The following is a 24,210-nucleotide window of genomic DNA, read 5'->3' as shown; positions in this document are numbered from 1 at the left end:
GAACCATATTTAACAGACGGTATTTCCCGCCATGAAGCCACCTTCCAAGGCTGGCTGGGTCCTGGGCCCACCAAACTAGCTTATCCACCTGCACAGCCGGCCCCAGGGTGATTTCTGCCAGGACCCTCTACTTCACCACAGCTGCCCCTTCCTCCCTGGAAGCTTTCTCCAGTGCTCTACATCAGGGACCTAAGCTGGAGCTGAAGGGCCCAGGCCCTTGGGTCTCGGACAGTCCCAATGCTGCTGGGTGGGGATGCCATGCCACACTAGGGGAGCAGGCTCCCTTGTGGCTGACTGCAGGGCCCCCTGCTAAGAAGGTAGGGTGGTGCTTCCTGTGGGTAGGGTGGGAAGGAGAGGCTGGGCAAAGTGACTCCAGGGTGCCAATAAAACTATCACACTTGACTCGAACTTTCGACCAACACAGTAGAGCTGTCCCTTTGCATGGAACTTAAAGGGCCAAATTCACATGCAGGCTGACAAAACAGTTTTCCCTAGTGTGTCAACAGCTATGTTCCCCAGTGGCAGGACTTCCCACCATAGTCCGGAGAATGTGATGAAATCCCAACTTGGGCTGACTTCAGAGCAGGGTGGTCCCCTGGGATCCACCCCACACACGCATGGGGGCATGGGGAAGTTAGGGGAACGAGCCCACTCTGGCAGCTCCTTTTCAGAGAGCTCAGCCAGGAGAGGAGGCGGGGCAGCGCCAGTGCCTGGTGGTGGGAAGGGGCTGGAGGTGAGTGCGGGCTCTGGATGGGAAGCCCAGTGGGGTAGCCAGAGATGGGAAGAGGAGATAGTGAGGGTCAGGGTCAGAGAGAGGGGCTGGGGGATAGGACACAGGGCCACAGGGCAGGGAACTGTGTCCATAAGAATCAGGCGATGGGGAGCGCTCGATTACAAAGTAGTATTTGTTTGGGGGGGGGTTCAAGTGCGGCAAAGCAACCTGATTGGCTTCCATCCATCGTGTAGCGTCCTGCAAGTGACTAAACTCGACGAAGGCGAAGCCCCGGCTCTGACCTGGAGACAGCATTCAGATACAGACGCAGTGGGTTAGTCAACAGCTTTGGACAACGGCGTTCCCGGGGGTGGGACCCGAGGGGAGAGGACCAGGGGTAGAGAGGGAAGAGGGAAGAGGAGAAAGGAAGAGAAAGAAGCAATCAGAGAAAGAGTAGGGATATAGAAGACAAGGTAATAGCCAAGAGGGAAGGGGGAGAGAGCAAAACAGAATAGGAGATTGGGGTAGGAGAAAGACACACGCCCAAAATGGGCAAAGTAAGGGAGAGATGGGGTTCAGACAGACCTGCCTGGGGTGACAGAGATGGAGAAGCAGTGGGGAGGGAAAGGATAGGAGAGATCTATCTCCAAAGGATGAAAGAGGGCAGGCCGCTTGCTCCACATAGGCCAGAGCAAATCACCCACAGGCAGGCTCAGCATAAGGCTAAGGGTGCCCGGGAGGGGTCCAGGAACAGGTGTTTAATTGAAGGAGCAACAGAGAAGCTAGGCCAGGCTGCCCTGTGAAGCTGGGAGGGCTTTCATGGGAAACTGGGCAGTTAGGGACACAATCTCATCTCAGCCTTACCACAGTGCTAGGCAAAGGGGACCTCACTAGGGAGCCACCTTAGGACCCACCAACAGCTGAGATCCTCCTAGACAGAAGGAGAATGGTGGCCAGGATCAGCCAGGAGGATCTTGGAAGTAAGGATCAGTGTGGTGCTTGAAGAAGTGTCCATGGCTGTTGTGAGTCTGCACTGGGATGCCTCCTTGGGGAATAGCCCCAGAATCGGTCAGTGTGTGGACAGGCTGGGGTAAAGCAGAGCAAGACCTGCATGCCACCAAGAGACCTGAGGCCTGGCCATGGCTGGCAGAGGGGGGCTTGAGACCTCAGGAAAACATCTCCTTCAGAGGTGAGCACTCAGGGAGATCCTGGATGTAGCAGGGTTTGAGGGCATGCTTGATCTTCAAAAGAATCAGCCTTTGGGTGTATGGGAGGATGGAATGGTAAAATCAGAGTGAGAAGGACAGATGGAGAGAGATTGTGGGGGAGGGAGAGAAGAGAGGGAGAAGGGAAAGGGTAGGAGGGGGACAGGAGGAGGGGAAGGAGAAGAAGAAAGGAGGGGAAGGAGGAGGTGTGGGGAGGAGAGAGACTGAGAGATGGCAAGAGAAGCCCAGGCAAAGCGAGGCCCCACCGTGCCTGCCTTGGGGAGCCTGGGCAGAGGTCCTGCAGAAACAACCCCCACCCCACCCCACTAAGCTCAGGCCAGCTCTGAGCAGCCTGAAAGAGGGAAGGAGGGAATGGGTGAGGCCAGAAAGTCCTGGCTGCTCCCTAGATGAGAGCCATCCCCTGCCTCCTCTCTTGGGACACAAGGGTGGGTCCATGTCAGACCTCTTTTCTGGTGAGAGGCTGTTGCCAGGAAAATGTGTAGAGAGCAAGGGGCAGTAGAAGGAGAAGAAAGGAGAAGGAAAGGAGTATCCTGGGCAGGGCCACTATTTGATATTTAGAGTGCCAAAGAGGAGGTTCCACGGAGCCTGGCCCTGACCCTGCCCCTGGGAGCACTCAGCTCAGCCCAGAGCTGCACCCCTCCCCAACAAACCCCTGTAGAGGCTGCTGGCTAGAGCTGAGATCAGGGAACGGGGGCTGAGAAGAGAGGGCACCCCCCAAGCTGTCCATTCCCAGCTGTGGCAGGAAGGTGGGAGGGAGAGGGAGGGAGAGGCAGAGGCAGGAGGGAGACTCCAAGACTGAGGCTGGCTAGCAGAAGGGACGGGCACTGGGAACGAAAGCTCACCTGAGGATTTGTTCCGCATCAGCCGGACCTCCCGAGCCTGGACGCCGTGGGACTGCAGCTGGCCACGGATCTGCACAGGGAGATACAGAACAGGACAGGCTCAGCATAAGGGGTGGTTGGCTATGTGAGGCTGGGTGGAGGCCTCTGAACCCCAAAGGGCACACTGGCAATACGTACACAGTCTCCTCTCCACCTCTTTTAATGACAAGTGACAAGAACCCCAGACCCACACTAGAACCCAGCCCTGGCTTCCAGCCTTGGATATGCAGAAAGTGAGTCAAATGAAGACAAGGGCATAGTGCAGGAGAAAGAATGGCAGCAAGATGACCCCCAGGGGCACAGAGACAACAGAAGAGCAAGTGAGCCAGCCGCTTGAATGGTAGGCAGAGTGATCCAACAAGGGGCTCAGTGGCAGCGACAAAATGAGGAAAGCTGAGATGTGACTCTCGCCCCTTGTGAAGGGATTGCTCTGCCCCCAGCTTGCATCAAAAGACACTCAGGACACAGATAGCAAAGTGGCAAGGACAGAAAGCCCAAGCAGATCCCAGCCACGTGCCTAGACCATGAGAGTAGTGAGAACTTAGGAAGGAGGCAAAAAGGTGTATGTTCCTGGTTTGGAGAACTTCCCGGGTGAAGGAGCCAGAGGAAAGCTGCAGGGGCAATTTAGGAGCAGGTGGCACCCCTAGTGGAGGACCACAGCCTACGCCAGGCACTCTCAGGGAGCCTCCTGCCTCTGAGCCTCTAAGCCTCAATTTTCTCATCAAGGTAGAAAACAGAAAATCAACCATACACACAGAGACACGCATGCACACATGAAGTGAGAAAGATGCAGAGGACAGCGGCCAGTTCTACACACTCAGGGAGGGCTCAGCAAACATCGAGCATCTAAGCTCTAGTGATCCAGGTTGGAACCCCAACTCTACCCTGCACTGACTGTGGGACATGGGGTGAGTCACCTTGCTGCTGGTGCTTGGTAGGATGGACTATGAGGAGTACCTGCCTGCTAGGACAGGTGTGAGGATTTGATCAGACTGGGAGCATGGTCTGCCTTGCCATAAGTCCTTAGGGAATATCAGCAGTCAGGACTGCCTGGCCCTTAATGCTGCAGGTGGGCTGGACTTCGGAAATCTTTACACACCCAGGTAAGATTTCTAATGCCATAAAATGGGAGACTAATCGACTTCAGAGGAGCACTGCTTAGAGAACACGCAAGGGGTGGAGGGAACTGAGAGGATAAGCAGCAGGGAAACTAGTTAGAAAACGGCCTTCTTGGGATTTTCATGTGGTTCATCATGAGAAGTATGAATGAGAAGGAAACAAGAGGCAGGAGAAAGATGAAAGGGACAGAATGTCACAAAGGCAAACGGTAGAGGCTGCCAGCAGCCAGCCAAGGCACTGTGCCTAAGCTAGTGATGAAAGCTGATGCTGCTAACAAAAGAGGTAGGTGAGAATGAGAATGGTATTTCAGAAAATCCCCATCTCCACCCCCACAGGCTGCAGGGCCCCGGCGTCATCTCTGCCACCAGTAATACACAGCAATGGGCCTGGTAAGGGTCTGGTCCTTGCTCCACACACACAGAAAGGATGGAAACCAACAGAATGTGCAGGAGGAATGCTCTTCACCCTCCCACACCCACCAGCACCAGAAACCCACAGCCACTGGCCCCGGGCCGAGCTGGCCTATCTGATACTCCTCCCGTCCAGAGCAGGAGCTGACAGGGGCCTGTCCACAGAGGATGGACAGTGCTGAGAGACAGGAGCCAGGTGGGGGCAGAAGGGAGGGAAGGTACTGAGGTTAAGGGGAGGAAGGGGAAGGGAGAACTTGAGGGCACTGGAGGAGATCCCGCCTGGCCTCCTGCTCTGCCGCCTGCCCAGGGCCATGGGGGGCACGTACGTCATCCTCAGTGGCTGCCTGTGGCAGCATCCTCAGCATGACGATGTTACTGGCCTTCTCCTCCTCCTCCTCATCCTCCTCCTCCTCCTCCTCCTCCCCTTGCTCGGTCCGATAGTCCTGGTCCCGATAGTCGCCGTCTCGGGGGAAGCCTGGCGGGCCAGTGGGACTGTGCCTGTGCCGCCGCCGCCGCCTACGCTGAGTCTCGGAGCCCGGGGAGGCCTCGTAGGAATCCTGGCCGACAGAATGAGACGAGAGACACCAGACGGGCAGTCAGTCTGGACGGGCCTAAGGGCTGGCCGCTGGCTCTCTGAGGCAGGCAGGCTCTGAAAGCCAGGGGTGCTCGGGCTCCGGCTAAAGGTTCAGGCAGGCAGGGTGGGCAGGCCTTGGGCTGCAACCCTTGCAGGGCTGCAAATGCTCCACAGGATACTTTTGCCGAGAGAGTTACCTTCAGGGGACATCAGTGTTAGTTGTGAGGAGGAACTCTCAAAGGCAGGTAACAAGCAGCTTAAACCTCCCCAGGATAAGCTGGCCTGGAGTCGGCACACCAGATTCTGCCCTTCATCTCTCCCTCCTCTTCCCCGCTCACCAGCCCAGCTAGAACATACATAATTGTTTTCTGGGCCACTTATCCCTATAGTTCCCAACCTGGGTGCGGGCCCAGCACCTGAGCTGGGGGCATAAAACAGCTTCAGACCTGAAGTAGCCAATAGAAAATGGCAAAGGTACAAGGGCCATGAACACTCCCTCAGGCCTTTGTCACTACCACTCTCTTTCAAAATAGGATGTGGGGGCTAAGGCATAATAGCTCAGTGGTGTGCATGAGTCCCTCCCTGAGTTCTGTCCCCACCATCATAAACAAGAAGAAGAAGAAGAAAACAAAAAACAATAGCAAATAGGGTGTGATTGCTGGATTCTTGGTCAATGCCCTCATAACCTATGCCAGGAATAGTCTCATACTTCCCATCTGCAGATTGCCAGAGCCAGGTACCCAGGCACTCCACTCCCATAGCTGGCAGAAATTGAGGCACAGCTCGACAATGGCCACTGGGATGCCTGGTTGCCTGCAGCCCCTGTTCCCTGACCAAAGCTTGCAGCACACCATGGGGGTTTCTGTGCTGGACCTTCCAGGGGCAGAAGGTGGCTCATACCATGTCCTCAACCCCATGGCTGGGCTTACAAGAGTACCCTTCCTACTCTACTGGACAGGTGAGCTGTCTTCTTGCTCAAACCAGGGATACCTTGAGGTACGGCTGTTTCTTCCCCTCAGAAGGGGACTCCCTGATGCTAAGGGTCATGCCTTACCCCTTAGGATGGGGTTACCTACCCCATATGGAAATGGTTTCCTAAGGAACCTTCTCTTTAGGGGCTCTGTCAAGGCCAGGAGTGCCAGTGGCTGACCTCACAGAGCTGCTTGGCTTGGAGATATCCTGCCCCTCTATTGCTCTCCCAACCCTAGACGCCGGGTCCCAAGGAAGAAACTCCAAGTGTCCTAATTGGCTGGGAGCAAGCAGTAAGGGCTTGCAGTGAACCACAAGTCCAAACCGAACAACAGAGAGGAAGGGAAAGAGGTGGTGGCCAGGGGCCCTCAGAAGTACAGAGGCAAGCATGTGGAAGCCAGGGAGTACCAACTTGGGAGTGGAGCCCTGAAAGAGGGGAGTGGGATAGACCCTGCAGGCATGGCAAAGCCACTGAGCACAGTCCAAGGGCACAGGAACAGAGTGCTGGCCCCAGGTCTGGCTGGCCCCTCACCTCCGCACTCTGCTCCTCGGATGAGTCGTCATAGTCATGTTTGCCCTCCTGGCTGCCGTACTCGCGGGGGTAGGAGCGGTAGTCCATGTCCCGGTAGTCATGGTCCCGGCTTCGAGTCTCCCCACCATCATCCTGTGAGCGGTCAGTGGCTCCATAGCGGCCAGTCCTGTCACCACGACCACCTCTAGGGGAACAAGGATGGGGATCAGAAGACTGTGAGAAGCAAGGGTGACCCCAGCTCCGTCCTTGTCCCCACTCCCATGCCCTAGACAAGGATTCTGAAAACTTTACCTCCTGGCATGGGCTGCAGGCCGGATGTCTCCCAAAGCCAATGTACCTCCCTCCACTTCTCCTCACCTCTCTGACTTCCTTCCTGTGCACAATGACTGGTTTGCTCTTCTCTGCCCAGCCCTGCCCCACCACATCACTCTTTGCATCCCAAATCCCAGACATGAGCACTTTCTTTTTCTTTTTTTTGTCTTTTTCGTTTTTATCGGTACCAGGGATCGAACTCACGACTGCCTGCTTGCAAGGCAGGCACTTATGCCGCTGAGCTAAATCCCCAGCCCCGACATGAGCATTTTCTAAGGTAACATGTGATAGGATTCCAAGTCTGGTCAGGAACATCACAGAATGACCATTATCGATAACATTCAACTAAAGGTACTAGCTAAAGCAGTTAAACAAGGAAAGCAAAAAAGGGGCTTAAAAGCTGGAAAGGAAAAGGTAAAACTACCACTACATGTAGTTGATATAAGGGTAAACCTGTAAAGCCTAACACAATCAACTGACAAATGATTAGGAATAATAAAGCAGGAGCTATGGGTAAAGCACAGTGGTAGAACATGTGCCTAGTATACATAAGGGGCTAGGTTCCATCCTGTGTTGCAACATAGTATCAGTAACGATGCTGGGTACAAAATCAATATGTAGAAATAAATACTTTGCTGTTGTCAGATAAAAGAAATTGACTATAATTACATAAAAAAGTTAAATCCCTAAACATGTGCAAGTTCTTCAGACTATATTTTCTATATATACCAAGGTATATTTTAAATAAATCAAGGAATTTATTTTTAGATCAAGAACTTATATGGAAGAAATTAAACCATAGCCTGGCATGGTGGTACATGCCTGATTCCAGCACTTGGGAGGCTGAGGGAGAAATATCATTGTGAGTTCAAGGCCAGCCTGGGCTGCATACATAGTGAGTTCAAGGATAGCCTGAATTGCATAGTGAAACCATGTCCCAAATAGAAAAAAAAAAGAGAGAAAGAAAATCATAAAAGTAACAGAAGTTACAAAAAGGCAATACAATGGTTTATGTTTGAAAAGAAATCTTGTTTCATGCATAATGAAAGATAAAAATTAAAACTACACTGGACAGGCCATTTTACTTATTTATTTTTGTTTGTATATTTATTAATTTTTGGTACTGGGAATCGAACTCAGTCATGACCTCACACTTGCCAGGCGGGTGCTTACACCGCTGAGCTAAATCCCTGGCCCATTTATTTTTTCTTTCTTTCTTTTTGTTTCTTTCTTTCCTTTTCTTTCTTTCTTTTTTTTTTTTTTTTTTTTTGATACAGGATCGCACTATGTGGTTCTATGCTGGCTTTGAACTCATTTTGTAGTCCAGGCTGGTCTCAAACTTACAATGATCCTCCTGCCTCAGCCTCCCAAAAGCTAGGATTACAGGTGTGCACCACCATACCTGGTTTTATGTATTTTTTGAGACAGGATCTTACTAAATAGCTCAGGCTGGCCCTGAACTTGTGGCAACCCTATCTCAGCCTTCCAACTGCTGGGATTGCAGATGTGTACCACCATACCTGGCTGGACAGACCATTTAAAAACAAAAAACAAAACATAAAGCCAGGTGTGATGATACATGCCTGTAATCCCAGCACTGGGGAGGCAGAGGCAGGAGGATTGCCATGAGTTCCAGGCTAGCCTGGGCTACATAGTGAGTTCAGGGGCAGCCTGAACTACACAGCAAGACCTTGTCTCAAAAATACTAAAAGCATCATACAATTTTTATTTTTGTATACATTTTCCTAAATCTTTTTATTTTTATGTTTGAGGTAGGGTCTCACTATGTACTTACTCTAGGCTGGCTTTAAACTTGCAATGTTTCCCAGGCTAACCTCAAACTCATGATCCTTCTGCCTCAGTCTCCCAAGTACTAGGATTATAGTAGTGCACCATCATCATGGCTCCAAATCCTTTTATTGTTGTAAAATACACATAAAATTAGCATTTAAATTTTTTTAGGGGCAGTACTGGGATTGAACCTAGGGTTACTGCACTAAGCTACATTCTCAGTCATTTATTATTTTTTTTTTATTTTGAGGCAGGGTCTTGCTAAATCCATACAGCTGTCTAGGCTAAAATTGAACTTGTGATCAGCCTACCTCTGCTACCCAGAGTGTTGGGATTACAGGTACCTTTTTTTTAAACCAGGAATTGAACTCATGAGCTTGTGCTTGTCAGGCAGGTGCTTATGCCATTGAGCTATATCCCCAGCTCTACAGGTACCTTCTTAAAAGTATATAATTCAGTGGCACTAAGTACACTCATGTGTTGCCCAACCATCACCACAATCTATTTCCACAACTTTTTATCATCCCAAGCAGAAACTCTCTACTATAAACAGTAAGTCCCCTATCCACCTCATTCCAATATCTCTATTCTTTCTGTCTCTATGAACTTGCCTGTTTTAGGTACCTTGTACAAACAGACTCATGTAACATTTGTCCCTGTTACTAGCTTATTTTACTGAGCATGTTTTCAAGATTTATCCATAATATAGCATGTATCAGAATCTCCTTCTTTGTTATACTTTAGTAATATTCTACTGCAGGTGCATATCACGTTTTGTTTAGCTAATCATCTGTGCAGGGACATGGGTTGTTTCTATCTCTTGGTTGCTTTAGCTATTATGGATAATGTTGCTCTGAATGCTGGCATATAAGTACCTGAGTTCCTGCTTTTAGATCTTTGGAATGGATTATGTGGTAATTCTGTTTAGAGTTTTGAGGAACTGCCAAAATGTTTTTCATAGCAGCTACATCATTTCACATCCTTACCAGCAATTCACAAGGGTCCCAATGTCTCCAAGTACTAGCTAACACTTGCTATTTTGTAGCCTTTCCAGTGCTTATTGGCACCATATATATTTTTTCCCCTTTCCGCTTTGGGAAAATGTTTATTCAGGACCTTTCCCTCTTTTTTTGGTGCTAAGGAATGAGCACAGGTCCTAAAGCATGCTGAGTGCTGGCTATGCCATTACTGAGCTAAATTGGGTTGTTTTAGAATTCTTTAGAGGGGAGGGAAGGGAGAAGATGTAAAAATGCATAATCTAGCTGGGCATGGTGGTGCACACCTGCAATCCCAGCATGCAGGAGGCTGAGGCAGGAAGAATGTTTGAGGCCAGCTTGGGCTACACAGTGAGAAATGCCAGCCTGAACTACAGTGAGAACTTGTCTCAAAACATCAAAAAAAGGTGCATAATCTACATGTACTAACTCCCTACAATGTGATCATTATATACTACAAACATGTAACATAAAAAAGAGCTCCAATGGCATAAGTGCCTGCTTTGCAAGCAGGCAGTCGTGAGTTCAATCCCCAGTACCAATAAAAAGAAAAAAGACAAAAAAAAAGAGTTCTTTGTGTGTCCTGGATAGTAATCTATTTACTGTATATATGATTTGCAAATGTTTTTATATTGTGAGATTTTTATTCTCTTGATAGTGTAAAGAACACTATTTTTAGAAAGAGTAAAAAATTTATAATTTTTCATAAATGTCTCCAAAAGAAAAAGTTTCTAATTTTAGCTGGGTATGGTGGCACATGCCTCTAATACCAGCATTTAGGAGGCTGAGGCAGGAGGCTTGATATAAGTCTGAGGCCAGCCTAAACCACAGAGTGAGACTCCATCTCAAAATAACTAAAACATTTCTAATCTTGATGAAGTGAATCTTATTTTGAAATACTTTCTGATTTACCAAAAAGTTCAAAGATTATAACAGAGTCCTTATATGTCCTTCACCCAGCTTCCTGTAATATTCAGAGAACTATAGCACATTTGTCAAAATTAAGAAATTAAAATATAGACTTTACTGGGATTCGATCAACTTTCTCATATTGTTTGATCATCATGTCTACTTAGTTTCCTCTAGCCTATGAAGTTGTCAGTTCTTGTTTTTGTATTGTTGTAATGACCATTACAGTTTTAGAAAGCACTGTTCAGATCTTTTAGAGACTGTCCCTCAACTTAGGTTTTTTTTTTTTTTTTTTTTTTTTTTTTGGTACTGGGAATCAAACTCACAACCTTTAGCTTGCCAGGCAGGCATTTTATTCCTCTGAGCTAAATACCTAGCCCCCCTCAACTTAGTTTTATATGATGTGTTCGGATTAGAGCTGAGACTATTATGGCTTTTTGCTTTTTTTTTTAATAGTACTGGGGATGGAACTCAAGGCATTTGCACTGAATTGCATCCCAGCCTTTTTTTATTTTAGACAGTCTTGTTAAGTTGCCCAGACAAGGTTCAAACATTGGATCCTCCTGCCTCTCAGTTTCATTTTCAAACAGCATACAACAGAAGTAAGATCTATCTGACCATATCACAGCAAGGCACACACAGAAGCATGACTTCTCTCTGGTGATCCTGTCTTGGGCATCTAGTTAAGGTGGTGTCTGCCAGGTTTCTACTTTGTTAAAATTTCTATTTTTCCCTTTCCATACTCTATAAGTTGGAATCAAGTCACTAATAAGAGCCCACACTCAGACAGGAATTAACTCTGCCTCTTGGAGGGGAAGATATATGCATATATTATTTAGAATTTTTCTTTAAGGAACATTTGTGACAGAACATTTTTAACCTAACAGATTTGCAAAAGTCCAAATGTTTGACAACACACTCTGTCAGCAAGGCTGTATGCGAAATATGCTCCCATACTGCTGGTAGTGATAAAAATGGAACAATCCTTAGGGAGGCAAATTTGGCAATAGCTGACAAAACTAAAAATCTATAGACACTCTGACCCACAATTCTACTTCTGGGAATTAAACATGATAGCTGTTTTTAAAGCTGATATTCACGTGTACAGAAACATTCTTTACCACAGCTTTTTTTTACAACAGCAAAGGACAAGAAGCCGCTGTCGGTGACAGTATTTTAAAGGTTTTAGGTGTGATACTTTTTGTTTGGCTACTGTGGGTATACTTTGCTATTTGAACTCCAGTCATCAGAATTCAATAACTGAGTCAAATCCAGGGCCTCATACATGCTATGCAAGTATTCTATGCAAGTACTGAGCTATATCCTCAGCCCCCTGTGTTCTTAGATGAAATCCTGAATGGATACCAAGATCCAAACACAATCTGTACACTCAGAGCTCTTGCTATCTAAACTAAGGAGGGAAACATTTGAATAGTGAGGAATATTTTTAATTGTCCACAGAGCACTCTGAATAAACATGAAAAACACCCTCCAAAGGCAGACTTCTTTTATAACAGAAAAACATAAAATGTCAAAATTGGTGGAAAAGATGAAATACTCATCAAAAACTGAGGTCCAGAAAAGAAATGAGGTCCAGGCCTAAGGATATAGTGCAACTCAGCAATGCAGTACTTGCTCAGCCTGCAGGAAGCCTTGAGTTCTGAGTATGAGCACCATTTTAACTTTTATTTATTTTTTGGTAGCAGAGACTAAACTCACAATGTTGCACTTGCCAGGTAGGCACTTATGTCACTAAGCTAAATTTCCGGCTGGCACCATTTTTTAAAAAGAAACAACAACCCCCAAAACAGAACAAAGGAACAAAAACAAAAACAAAACCCAGATGTTTTTTAAGGGGAGCTCTAGCTGTGTATGGTGACTCATGCCTGTAATCCCAACACTTGAGAGAGCTGAGGCTGAAGCAGGAGGATCAGTGGTAGTTTGAGGCCAGCTTGGGCTGCAAAGTGAGTGTTAAGGCCAACCTGAACTGCACAATGAAACCCTATCTCAAAAAAAAAAAAAAAGTGAGCTCTAGAACAGGGTACAGCGAGACATGCCTGTCATTCTAGCACTCAGGGGGCTGAGGCAAGAGGTTGGCTGAGTTTAAGGTCAGCCTGGGCTACACAGTTCAAGATCAGCCTGGTTTATACAGCAAGACCCTATCTCAAAAAAAACAAAACAAAACAAAAAAGGGAACTCAACCAATTTGTCAAGGTAAAAATAATTATACAAATTTCTCCAATAAAGAGATGGTGGTCACACTGCAATCTCAGCACTTAAGAGGCTGAGGCAGGGGCATCACTGAGTTTAAGGCTAGCCTGGGCTACACAGTGAGTTCAAGACCATCCTAGACTATATAGTGAGACCCTGTCTCATTAAAACAAAAAACAGAGGGTAAAAGCTGCCCAGTTTATGTCATAAGATACTTTGATCTCAATGCCAGATAAATACAGAAAATTACAGACTGACTTTAGGTAACACAGATGTAAATATCCTAACTAATACAATAGATAATTGAATCTAGGAGCCTTAATTTTTATTTTGTGATAAAACAAAATTTATGACAAAATAATAAGAGAATAACAATAGTTAATATACTATCACTATCTTCAAAGGAGTTACTCAGAGTAAGAATCAACAAAAAAGATTCTCACAAAGAAACACATAATAGCACAAAACTTCTTATCAGTGAAGAAAAATTAGTTGTACCAATGAAATAAATTAGCATATATATTACTATTTTTGAAATAAAAGAATATTTGACACAAAGAAGGTAATTTTGGGGTATAGCAGTTTTAAAGTATCAATAAATCACTTAAATAAGTTTTTCCATCAAAAATTCCTGAATAATCAACCACTAGAAAAGCCAAATTGAGAAACATTCTATGAAACACCTGACCTTAAAATGTCAAGGTCATAAAAGAGAAAGCTGACTGAATCATTGCTACAGGTTAAAGGAAAATGAAAATACGAAGTAGCTCAATGTAATTTGTGATCTTCGACTATGTCCTGAATTGGGGAAAACCAGCTTATAATGGACACTGTTGAGATAACTCATGATACAAGAATATGGACTTTGTATATAAAAGCATTATTTCACTGTTAAATTTCCTGACCCTGATAAGTATACTCATTATAGAGAGGAAGTCCTTGCTCTAAGGACATGCATGTTGCCAGGCTTAAAAGGTCACATTTACCACTAACTCAAATGATTCAGGAAAAAAAATCCTAATTTTTGTGTGAATGTGTGCACACGTGCGCACATGTGTACAGAGTAATAAATGTGGCACAATATTTACAGTTAGTGATTCTAGGTAGAAGACAGATGGGAGTTCATATTTCAACTTTCTGTAAATTTGACAATTTTTTGAAATAATAAGTTATAAACACATACAAACCACAATTGACAGGGCATAGCTCAAGAATGCCAAGGATGTGATTTAATGCAATTTGTAAAATTAATGGATGATAACAGAAAAAAAGCACATGATTATTAAACTGTTCAGCAGGCAAGGAACCTACCACTGAGCTATAGCCCAACACTATGATCAACATTAGCAAACTAAGATTAGAGATCTTTTTTGATTTACTAAAGGCTATACTATATCAATTTAGTGTACATGTTTACTGTAAATGTAATGCATATTTAACGGAGAAACTTTAAGCAGATTTCATGTAAGATCAGGGACAAAATTTAAATGCCTTCTGTACCTGGCATCCCTCAATTGGGGTGGAGGAGTTGCTGGAGATCAAACCCAGGACTTTGCATGTACTGAGCATATGCTCCAAGATTGAGCAATACTCCCAGCCCTGGACCTTAGCAGTATTAATTATAGAATTCCCAGTATTTAGTTGAGTACATGGCTATCCAAAATAAAGACCATGTGGCTAACTTCTAGCAAATAGGAAGTACATTTCTTTTTTTTTTTTTTTTATCTTTTTCGTTTTTATCGGTATCGGTGATCGAACTCACGACTGCCTGCTTGCAAGGCAGTTGCTTATGCCACTGAGCTAAATCCCCAGCCCCCACATTTCTATTTATTACATACAAATTTCAGGATTCCAGGAAGCATTCTTTGAAGAAAGCATGCCCTTTCATTCTCCTTCCCTCTTCATATTTCCTGAGTACTACATGCTGAGGATGGCTACATAGAAGGGGTTGCCTATCAGTCTCAGACTTGCTGCCAACCTGCAAATTGCCTTTATGGGAAAGAAAAATTAAACCATCTTGTTTAAGCCGTTAGTCATTGGATTTTCTGTTTAAACCAGTCAAAGCAAATCTTAATTTGTATACCCCAAATCACTAATGCTACTTTGTGTGAGTGTGTGTGTGTGTGTGTGTGGTACTATGGACTGAACCCAGGGCCAACACAGAGCTACATTCACAGTCTCTTAATTTATTTTTAAATTTTGAGACAAGGTATTGCTATGTCAGTAAACTAACCAGGTTGGCTTCAAATTTGAGATCCCTTTTCCTCAGTGGTGCTGGGACTACAGGCTTGTACAATCAGACCTTGCTCTCATTGATACTATTTTTATTTATGTATTCACTTATGCTAGGCATGCTCTCTGCAGCTGAGCTACACACCCAGCCTCTCTCAATGATACTTATTTAACCAGGTAGGAAGTGCCCTAGATATTGCTACAGTGAAGTAATGAAGCACTTGACTATATCTAGAACTACAGTATTCAAAAAGACCATCAGAATCAACAATCAATCTTTTTTTTTTTTTTTGTCTTTTTGAGACAGGGTCTCACTACGTAGTTCAGACCGGCCTTAAGCTCACTTTGTAGCCTAGGCTGGTCTCAAACTCACAATGATCTTCCTGTCTCAGATTCCTGAGTGCGGAGATTACAGGCAAACAATGAACTTATAGAAACAGCAGGAGAGTACAAATGGGATAATATACAGATGCCAACAGCTTTTCTCTATCCCAGAAAATACCAGGATGGAAAGTATTTTATAAATAATGAGTATCTACCTAGATGTTCATTTAATAAATAGGCAAAATCTATTTTCATTTATTCGTATTTTATGCCCTTTCCACAAATTTTAAAGCATTCCATATAGGTCTTGGATGACTACTTATAAAGATAGCATTTTCTCTAAATATGGAAATCCAGTACCACCTTGGTCAAAATTCTTGATAAGCATTTTTGAGAGATTTGATTTAAGCTTTTTTTGAGGTGCTGGGGATGGAATCTATGGCCTCATGTTGCTAAGCAGACAAGCTTTTCTATTTGAAACAAAATTGGTTTCCTTCCATTGAGCTACAACCCTAGTTCCTTGATAAACTCTTTTTAAAATTTTTACTTTAATTACTAAGTTTGCAGTTCATAATGGATACATTTCACAAATGGTTAAATCAACTTAAAAAGGAGCAAATATTCCATAAAACAACTGTAACTAGAACAGTAAGACATTCTGTAAAACTACTATAATAACAGTAAGGTTCTGGCATACAAGAAAAGAATAAGCAAATAGAGTAATGGAACAAATTAGATCACTCAACTAAAATCAGATGAGGTTCTACAAATCAATAGAGACAACATACTATTCAGGAGGTGGCACTGGGCAGATTGCCCACTACATGAAGAAAACTCAGAACCTACCTTATATAAATGAATTAAAGACCTGAATGAGAAAGGTAAAATGATAGGGTAAACTAATCTATGTAGCTAGGTGTGATGGCATATGCCTGTAATCCCAGCACTCTGAGGCTGAGGCAGGAGGATCACTGCAAATCTGAGACCAGTCTGGGCTACACAGCAAGACTCTGTATCAAAAAACCCAATAAAATAAAATAATCTATGTGATGTAGGCTAGCAAAACAAAAGATTCTAAAAGCACAAATTATAAGCCAAAAAAGTAGCGACTTTAGCATATCAAATTAAGAACAGGTATCCATCCTTGGGGAAATCATTAAGTAAACTACAGTAAGAATACCCACGGGGCCTTGGGAGCAATTAGAGGCAAAGCACTAATATACACATGGCATTACAGGCAGAATTAAAACCATGAAGTTCAGGATCCAAAACAAGACTGTAGCACTATGCTGTTTGTATAAATTGAAAGCACACTTGAAATGTTACCTAGTTTAGGGTACACATCAAGTACCACAGAGCGGCTGCCCACAGAAGTGGAAATTGAGAAAAATGAGAAACAGCAGAAGGAAGGTTTGTAGTGACTGACCTATGATAAAAACCTCCCTTGAACTAAAGTGTAATTAACTCAAACATCTGTACTTCAAGTTCTTTAAAAGTCAAAAGCAAGCCAGTAGCCTTACTTAGTAATAAACCTGAGGCCAGTATGTCACCTTCTCAAACTGGGACATGGTCAGAGCACTTTGGGTGAAGACATACAAAAATCAAATGTCTTTCAAAAAACATTTTAAATGAAGGTCGAGAGACTAACTCTATATAAGTATCCTATCTCAAATTTGGGTTCACCTCCCAGGAAAAATATTATTCTACATGTTAAAAAGGGTAACGCTGAGTGGGCACACACCCATAATTCCAGCACTTGGGAGGCTGAGGCAGGAGGACTGCCTGAGCCCAGGAGTTTGAGACTAGCCTTGGCAACATAGAAAGAACTTATCTCAAAACAAAAATGAAAACCCTGGGGCTGAGGATTTAGCTCAGTGGCATAAGCGCCTGCCTTGCAAGCAGGCAGTCGTGAGTTCAATCCCTGGTACCGGTAAAAAAAAAAAAAAAAAAAAAAAAGCAAAAAAAATGAAAACCCTGTAACTATCTCTTCCAAGACAAATATGCCACCTGTAGCCAACTCAGTCCCCAGTATCTCCCACTCTCTGATCTGGCTTGCCCAATATAGCACTTCTACTGGGCAAATTCCTACCTGATCATGCAACTCCTATCCATCTCTCAAACTCCAAGCTACATCCTTGCTATCTCTCTGCTTCTCCTGCTCCTTCTCCTCCTACAGTGGTTACCTTCACCTTGGTTAATGGTCCTATATGCCTATCCAGGTCACTCAAGTTGGAAGGCTGAGCTTCAGCCTCCCCACTCTCACATCAAACCACGTGTACTCTTCAAGCTAATTGTCATCACGTGTTACCTGCCTACTTTCCCCCATGAGACACTGAGCACCAACAATCTGTCTCATTCATCACTGTACTCCCAGAGGCTAGCACAAGTCCTAGCTCACAACAGGTGATGGATACATATTTGCTACAAAGAAACGACTCATCTGCTGTACTCTTTCCCTTGCCCAAGCATCCTCTTCTAGCACCTTCTTGGGCCAGCTCTCATGCAAGATAAGCATAGGCACCTGGGAGGGGTGGAAGCCACAACTTACCGACGTTCATACTCCATGTCCTGATAGGCCCTTCGGGGGCTGCTGGGGCCCCTCCTCAGCCGCTGGCTCCGTTTCACTTCCCAGCCACCCCCGCTGCTGCCACCATGATCTGCCAGCCTGGGTGATGCCTCCTGCAGGGACTCTGGGGAGAGTGGAAGGAAGAAAGAGGTCAGGGCAGTTGGGGCAGAGAGGGCCTCCTTGTGAGCCACCCCTTGTCATGGCTCTTTGTTGTCCCTTGTCCAGGGACACTGCTTCCCACCTCCTAGTGTTCCTGTGTGTTGGAGCAGGCAGGTAGCCCCTATGTAGCTTGCATCTTCCTTTTCCCACAAACAGGAGGCAAGTGCCCACTGCCCTAGGAAACAGCAAAGCCTTCATTGGAGGTGAGGGGGTTCATCTTGGCAGAGGCAAGCACCACCCACTATGGGATCGGGATTTTGCCACCTGAGACTGACACACAAGTCCAAGCTCTGGGCTGCTGCAGGGCTGCCCACAGAGCTGAATGACTTCAAGTCCCTGGCCCTCAAAGGGCTCCTTCCACCTGTCCACTTCATTTTCCTAACAGGATGTTGGCTGCCCCTGACAAGACAGACAGAATCCGGGGAAAAGCTGTTTGGGTGTGTGTAAAGTGGCTAACTTGGCAACAGGACAGCTGCCACCTCTTTGGGCTCCTGGCCCTCATACTGCAAGTGGCCCACCCTGATGTGCTGCCTGGTCCCAAGGTGGCTCCAACCTCAGGGATCTGAGGCTGAGTTTTCCAGAGGCAAAGGGAGCCCTTTCCCAGGCTGTTCTGAAACACTGTGTCCTTTTGATGAGATGGAGGCGCGGTGAATTCACCTCTTAGGATTGCCTGTAAGAACGAAGGGAGTCCCAAGAAGCATGTGACCCAGGCAGGGGGCAGAACTTATCCCAGAATCTTTGGCCCCGCCCTCTGAACAGAAATCAGGTAAAGCCAGACAGTTGCAGCACCTGCCCAACGTCAGGTCGTCACCACGCCTTTCTTCCATACACATATAAACACCAATTTTGTCTTCCTCCTCAAGTCACAGACAGCGAGAGCTAATTACTTCCCATATGGAGAAGTTAGAATCATGCAGGAGCCCTAGTGGCTGAGAGTGAGACACAAAACCCCCACAGAACTGTGGCAAAAGGGCGACAGGCTAACACTGGTAGCCACAAGAAGCCAGGTTACGACAAGAAGCCCCACACGACTAGGAGCCAAAACCACACACAGAACCCTCAAATAAGGTCCATCATCACACAGCGAGCCCCCTTTCAAAGTGTTGCAGATACCAACAGTCCCCTAAAACGGGCAAAAGTCACATACAAATTCCCCGTACGCGGCTCCGCATTCACCAAGTGGGTTTAGGGCCTGTAACAAGACAGCCCCCTGATGGAGAAGGACTGGAGTCACAGATACACACCCCAAGGATAAAGATTGGAGTCACTTTGTCTCGTCCCTCCCTCTCCCCGCCCCCATGAACAAGGACTGGAGCTACAGAACCTTTCCCCACGGACAGAAAGTGCCAGAGTAACACGGAACAGCAAGCACCCCGCTCTCCAGTGGACACAAACGAAAGTCACAGACACGCGGCTTCCCACGGATAAAGTTCGATGGAGTAAACCGCAGGACTCCTCAGCGACCCACTCCCATTCGTCTCTCCCTTCCCCCAACCCGCGTGCGCCCAGCCCGTGTCCAAATCGCGCGCACGCTAGGGCTTTCAGACTGGGGGGGAGCCCCCCACCCCCGCTTCCGCCCGCGCGTGCACCCTTCCCTCAGCCGGCCGCGATCCCAGACCCACAGTCCGCAATCGCGCCTGCTCGCCTCCGCCCCTGCCCCCGCCCCGGGTCCCTTACCTCCGCCCCCACGACCAGCGTCGACGCTCACCTTCTCGGCCCGGGCTGTCAAGAGAGGGCTCCCAGGCATCACCTCGGCCCGCTGCCACCTCTTCCAACTCTCCCAGCTCAGCAGGGGCCCAAGCACATCACAATCAAGTCCACGGCTGCAGGCGGAAGGGAGGAGCGGGAGAGGGGAGAGGAGCCAAGAGCGATGCCCTCCCAGGGAAAGTCACTGCAGCCTACTCAACGCCGGCCGCAATCACCAGCACAAAATGGCGACGAGGAGAAGGGAGCCGGCGCTCCGACCACCATCCACCTACTAAGGGAGCGCGCTCTGGCCGGCCTTGTCTATTGGTCGCCGCCTGTCATCGGCCAGCCCTGGCCTCCTCTGATTGGCAAACGCATGCCACCTCCCCACTCTCGGCGTGAACGCCCCACAGGTCCAGAAAAAGCGTAGCTATTGGCTGATCCCCCAAGGCCCGCTTTTTAGAAGCTTGGCTTCCTTAGAAGTTGAAAGACAAGCGGAAGCTCCACCTCTTTCCCCAAAGGGCCACCCAGATGTCATCTCTTTCTTCCTATCAAGGAAATGAGCACACCTATCAAGACGAAATTCCTTAGCCCGATTGAGAGAATGATTGGCCCCATAAGGCCATGATATGGAAAGGAGAGAGGGCTCCTTGTGTCCCAATTCAATAAAAAACAAACTCAGATCCAGGACCTATTTAGTGCGGGGAGGGCGGAGCGACAAGCGCACAAGCATCAACTGCAGCTGCGCATAGTCGCATTTCCGTTCCCGCCCCGCGGGTTCTGCAGCACTGTCTGTCATGGCGCCCGGGCTGTTAGGCTTCTGCGCTCGTCGCCTTTTGGCAGCAGCGGCGACGCGTGGGCTCCTGACTGCTCGCGTTAACTGGCAATCCAGCGCTTCCAGGGCTGTGGTCACTCCATCCACTATAGCCGGAAAGCGGGCGCCAGAACCAGCCTCAGAATGGCAGGAGGACCCAGAACCCAAGGAAGAAAACTTGTATGAGAAGGTGAGAGGGAAGGGGAACCGGGACATAGGAGGGGTCAGCTGGGGATTGTCCGAAGCGGCATCTAGAGGACGTTTTAAGACAACTGACTAAATCCAAGACTTGGAAATGCTGCCTATTTTGGTTTCCAACTTTGTGGCCTGGTATCTTCGTTCAGGACGAGAGCTGGGATTGGTTTTGTTTTACAGACATCAAACGCATTAGAAACAATGTAGTCGAGGTACTACAAAAACCCTGATTATTGTAGCAATGCCACTTGCGCGCCTTTGTTCTAAACACTTTGTGTACATTAACTCGTCTAATCTGTGAAACAACCAATTTTAAGGTAGAGATGTTACTATTCCTATTCTACAGATATGTTACATTGCTTGCCCAAGCTCATTGAATAGTAGCTGGTGGAACCAGTATTTGAGCCTCCGGTTACCGCGTACCTATGTTGTATTAATAGCAGAGACTTGGGAGTCAGACGACCGGGGTTGGTATCCAAACACTAACAGTTACTTGCCTGTGTGACCTTGGGCAAGTAGCTTAACTGCTTAGTACCTCAGTGTCCTCATAAAATGGGAAAAGTAATAACGGATCTAAAGAAATAAGATACACCTGCCTCTTGTAATTAACTGCATCAAACACTCATAGCAACAGCTGACACTTTTAAAGTACTCTACTCGCATTAGAAGGGATTACTGCCACTTTCTGCCTCACTGAGAAGTTTGTGTATTTGAAAGGGCCTCGTTGTACCTGGTGCAGTGGCACGCAACTGTAGTTCCGGCTACCTGGAAGGCTGAGCCAGAAGGACTGCAAGTTCCAGGCGAGCCTGGGCAACTTAGCAAGACCCTGTCTCAAAAGTGCTGAGGATGTAGCCCAGTAGTAGAGTGCCCCTGGGTTTGGTCTGCAAAAGGAAGAAGAAAAAGAAAAAAAACCTGATACTTAGCCTCTCTTTCAGAGGCTTAGCTATATAAGATGCAATAGAATAAGTGGATGAAAAGTTGACTTGGTAGTATTTTATTAAGTTCAACCATAGCAAATTGTCAATATGTAACCTCTTTTTTATTAGGTTCAACCATAGGAAATTGTCAATATGTAACCACTTTTGACCAATTAAAATATCAGTTTTATGTATATCTAAAGTGTACCAATAAAATTGTTAGGAAAAAAAAAACATAAAAAACAGCAGTTTCCTGTGGTTCAACTTAAGAGAAAAAGTGACTTAGGATGTACCTCCTAATGGAATTGATGAAGCCAAAATCTTGAATGACGAGATAGAGATGGAGCCAGTCATGATTAGAGCTGGGAGGAAAGGCTTTCTAGGCAGCAGGAACTGCAAGTGCAAAGGCTCTGTGGTGGGAAGGTGTATCTTATTTCTTTAAATACGTTATTAATTTTCCCATTTTATGAGGACACTGAGGTACTGAGCAGTTAAGCTACTTGCCCAAGGTCACACAGGCAAGTAACTGTTAGTGTTTGGATACCAACCCCGGCCGTCTGACTCCCAAGTCTCTGCTATTAATACAACATAGGTACCTGGTAACTGGAGGCTCAAATACTGGTTCCACCAGCTACTATTCAACGAACTTCAGCAAGCAATGTAACATGTTTTAAAAATAGAACAAGCTAGACGTGGTGGCTCATGCCTGTAATCTCAGCATTTGAAAAGCTGAGGCAGGAGGATCCCAGCAAGTTGGAGGCCAGCCTGGCCTACAATGTGAGTTCAAGTCCAGCCTGAACTGCATAGTGAAACCTTATCTCAAAAAGAAAAAAAAATTAAAGAATAGAAGAAGACAAATTTAATGCAGAAGGAGAGACTGAGTTGAGTGGAAATCAGGTTATTTATGGATAGCATCTGGCTTTATGGAGAAGCAGGGAGCCTTCATTGATGTCTCCTTTTCCACAGAACCCAGACTCTCATGGTTTTGACAAGGACCCTACCATAGATGTCTGGAACATGCGTGCTGTCTTCTTCTTTGGCTTCTCCGTTGTCATCGTCTTTGGGACCACCTTTGTGGCTTACCTGCCAGACTACAGGTAGGTGCAGGGGGTGTGTGAGAGCGGGAAGGATGGGGGCAGAGGCAGGGTAGAGGTTGGAGGGGTCTCTACTGGATATCCTGTCTCTATACCACTGGGGAGTGGGATAGGTGTCCAGTGAAACTTTGGGACATCTGCCCCTGCCGCTGCTACCTCCAGGATGCACGACTGGGCCTGCCGAGAAGCTGAGAGGCTTGTGAAATACCGAGAGGCCAACGGCCTCCCCCTCATGGAATCCAACTGCTTTGACCCCAGCAAGATCCAGCTGCCAGACGATGACTGACCAGGTGGGCCTCAAGGAAAGCCACCTCCCTACCCCCTGCAGGCCATCTACCCACTCCTCAGGGCACATAATTAAAGGGACTGAAAAATGTGACTGGCTTCTGTTGCTTTTGTTAAGGGGACATGGAGATGGGAATGTCACAAGCTTTAAAAGCCATCGCAGCCTTTCCTGGATGTTTTGATTATCTGTTGCTGTGTAATAACCAAAAGCTTAGTGACTTACAAGCACAAAGTAGTTTTTTTTTTCTCCTTTTTGAGATAGGGTCTCACTATGCAGTTCAGGCTGGCCTTGAACTCACTTTGTAGCCCAGGCTGGCCTTGAACTCGTGATCCTCCTGCCTCAGCCTCCCCAGTGCTGGGAATACAAGCATGTACCACCACACCTGGCACAAAGTAGTATTATCTGTCACTACCCTGTGGGCTGTGTGGTCCCAACTGACTGGCTCTTCTTGAGGTCACAGGTGGTTGCAGTTGATGGGAGCTGGGGCTACAGTCATCTGAAATGCAGTCAAGCTGGGCATCCCAGATGGATTCTCCACCCACATGCCTAGCACTTCCATCTTCTCCCACATGGCCTCCCTGCCTCAAAATAGCCCAGGCTTCTTATAGGGTGGTCCAGGGCTCTTCTGTACGGGGGTGAAGTTTTTGGAAGAAACTAGTAGCAGACTCTTAGAAACAAGCTGCTGGGACCCTCCTACATTTAAAGACATCCTGGCCATCAAAGATTGAGGGTGGTAGGTAGGAGCAGGGGTTTTCCACTGCTGAGGATGGGTGCCCCTCCCTTCTCTGTGGGCTTTGGGGATTCTGCCTCTTGTGTCTCCATGAGTCTGGATGCCTTTCTGTTCCATTCTGCTCCAAATCTGGGTAATTTCTGGCTCAAGACATACATCTCAAATTCCTGCCTCAGCCTCCCATATACTGAGATTACAGATGTGAACCATCACGGCTCTTGATTTTGGTTTTTGAGACGTGGTCTTGCTATATAGTTCAAGCTGGTCCTGATCTCATTCTGAGGCCCAGTTTGGCCTTAAATTCACATCAGTCTTCTTGCCTCAGCCTCCTGAGTGCTGGAGTTACAGGTGTACACCTCTAATGTATGTTAAATTTACATTTTCCTGATAAATAATGGATTTAAACATCTTTTTAGGTACCTATTGATTATTTGGATATTTCTTTTTGATCATGTGTTTGAGTCTCTTGTCTAATTTACTATTACATTTTCTGTCTTAAAATTTTCATAAAAATTTTTTTCATTGTAGGAGGGCCAGGCATGGTAGGCACACACTTATAATCCTAA

General features: G+C 46.4%; 2 protein-coding genes across 7 annotated transcripts in view; one reads left to right on the top strand and one right to left on the bottom strand.

The window, feature by feature from the left end:
• The window catches only part of Rbm10 (RNA binding motif protein 10), a 28,853-nt gene extending 8,941 nt beyond the window's left edge, over positions 1-19,912 (bottom strand). For 2 of the 5 annotated variants that reach the window (XM_005000229.4, XM_005000230.4), the window contains exons 1-6: positions 19,600-19,912; positions 17,746-17,887; positions 6,424-6,607; positions 4,675-4,905; positions 2,781-2,850; positions 941-1,014 (exon numbers count right to left, since the gene is read on the bottom strand). In XM_005000229.4, coding sequence (XP_005000286.1) covers positions 941-1,014; positions 2,781-2,850; positions 4,675-4,905; positions 6,424-6,607; positions 17,746-17,887; positions 19,600-19,669 — 771 coding nt within the window. In that variant the 5' untranslated portion in view covers positions 19,670-19,912. The remainder of the gene's footprint in view (positions 1-940; positions 1,015-2,780; positions 2,851-4,674; positions 4,906-6,423; positions 6,608-17,745; positions 17,888-19,599) is intronic. The other 3 variants (XM_013144293.3, XM_005000232.4, XM_003462544.5) reach the window with 2 other exon arrangements.
• A 218-nt stretch (positions 19,913-20,130) lies between these two features.
• Positions 20,131-23,004, top strand: Ndufb11 (NADH:ubiquinone oxidoreductase subunit B11). Of its 2 annotated transcripts, none has more exons than XM_063245544.1 (3): positions 20,131-20,612; positions 22,501-22,631; positions 22,742-23,004. In XM_063245544.1, the coding sequence occupies exons 1-3, from the start codon at positions 20,406-20,408 to the stop codon at positions 22,818-22,820; spliced, it is 417 nt and encodes a 138-aa protein (XP_063101614.1). In that variant the 5' UTR covers positions 20,131-20,405; the 3' UTR covers positions 22,821-23,004.
• The last annotated feature ends 1,206 nt before the right edge of the window (positions 23,005-24,210 follow it).

The sequence above is a fragment of the Cavia porcellus genome, unplaced genomic scaffold, assembly GCF_034190915.1.
Source record: "Cavia porcellus strain 051 isolate PalLab524CR breed Dunkin Hartley unplaced genomic scaffold, mCavPor4.1 scaffold_3, whole genome shotgun sequence".
Classification (NCBI taxonomy): Eukaryota; Metazoa; Chordata; class Mammalia; order Rodentia; family Caviidae; genus Cavia; species Cavia porcellus.
This window is presented reverse-complemented; position numbering and strand designations above follow the sequence as displayed.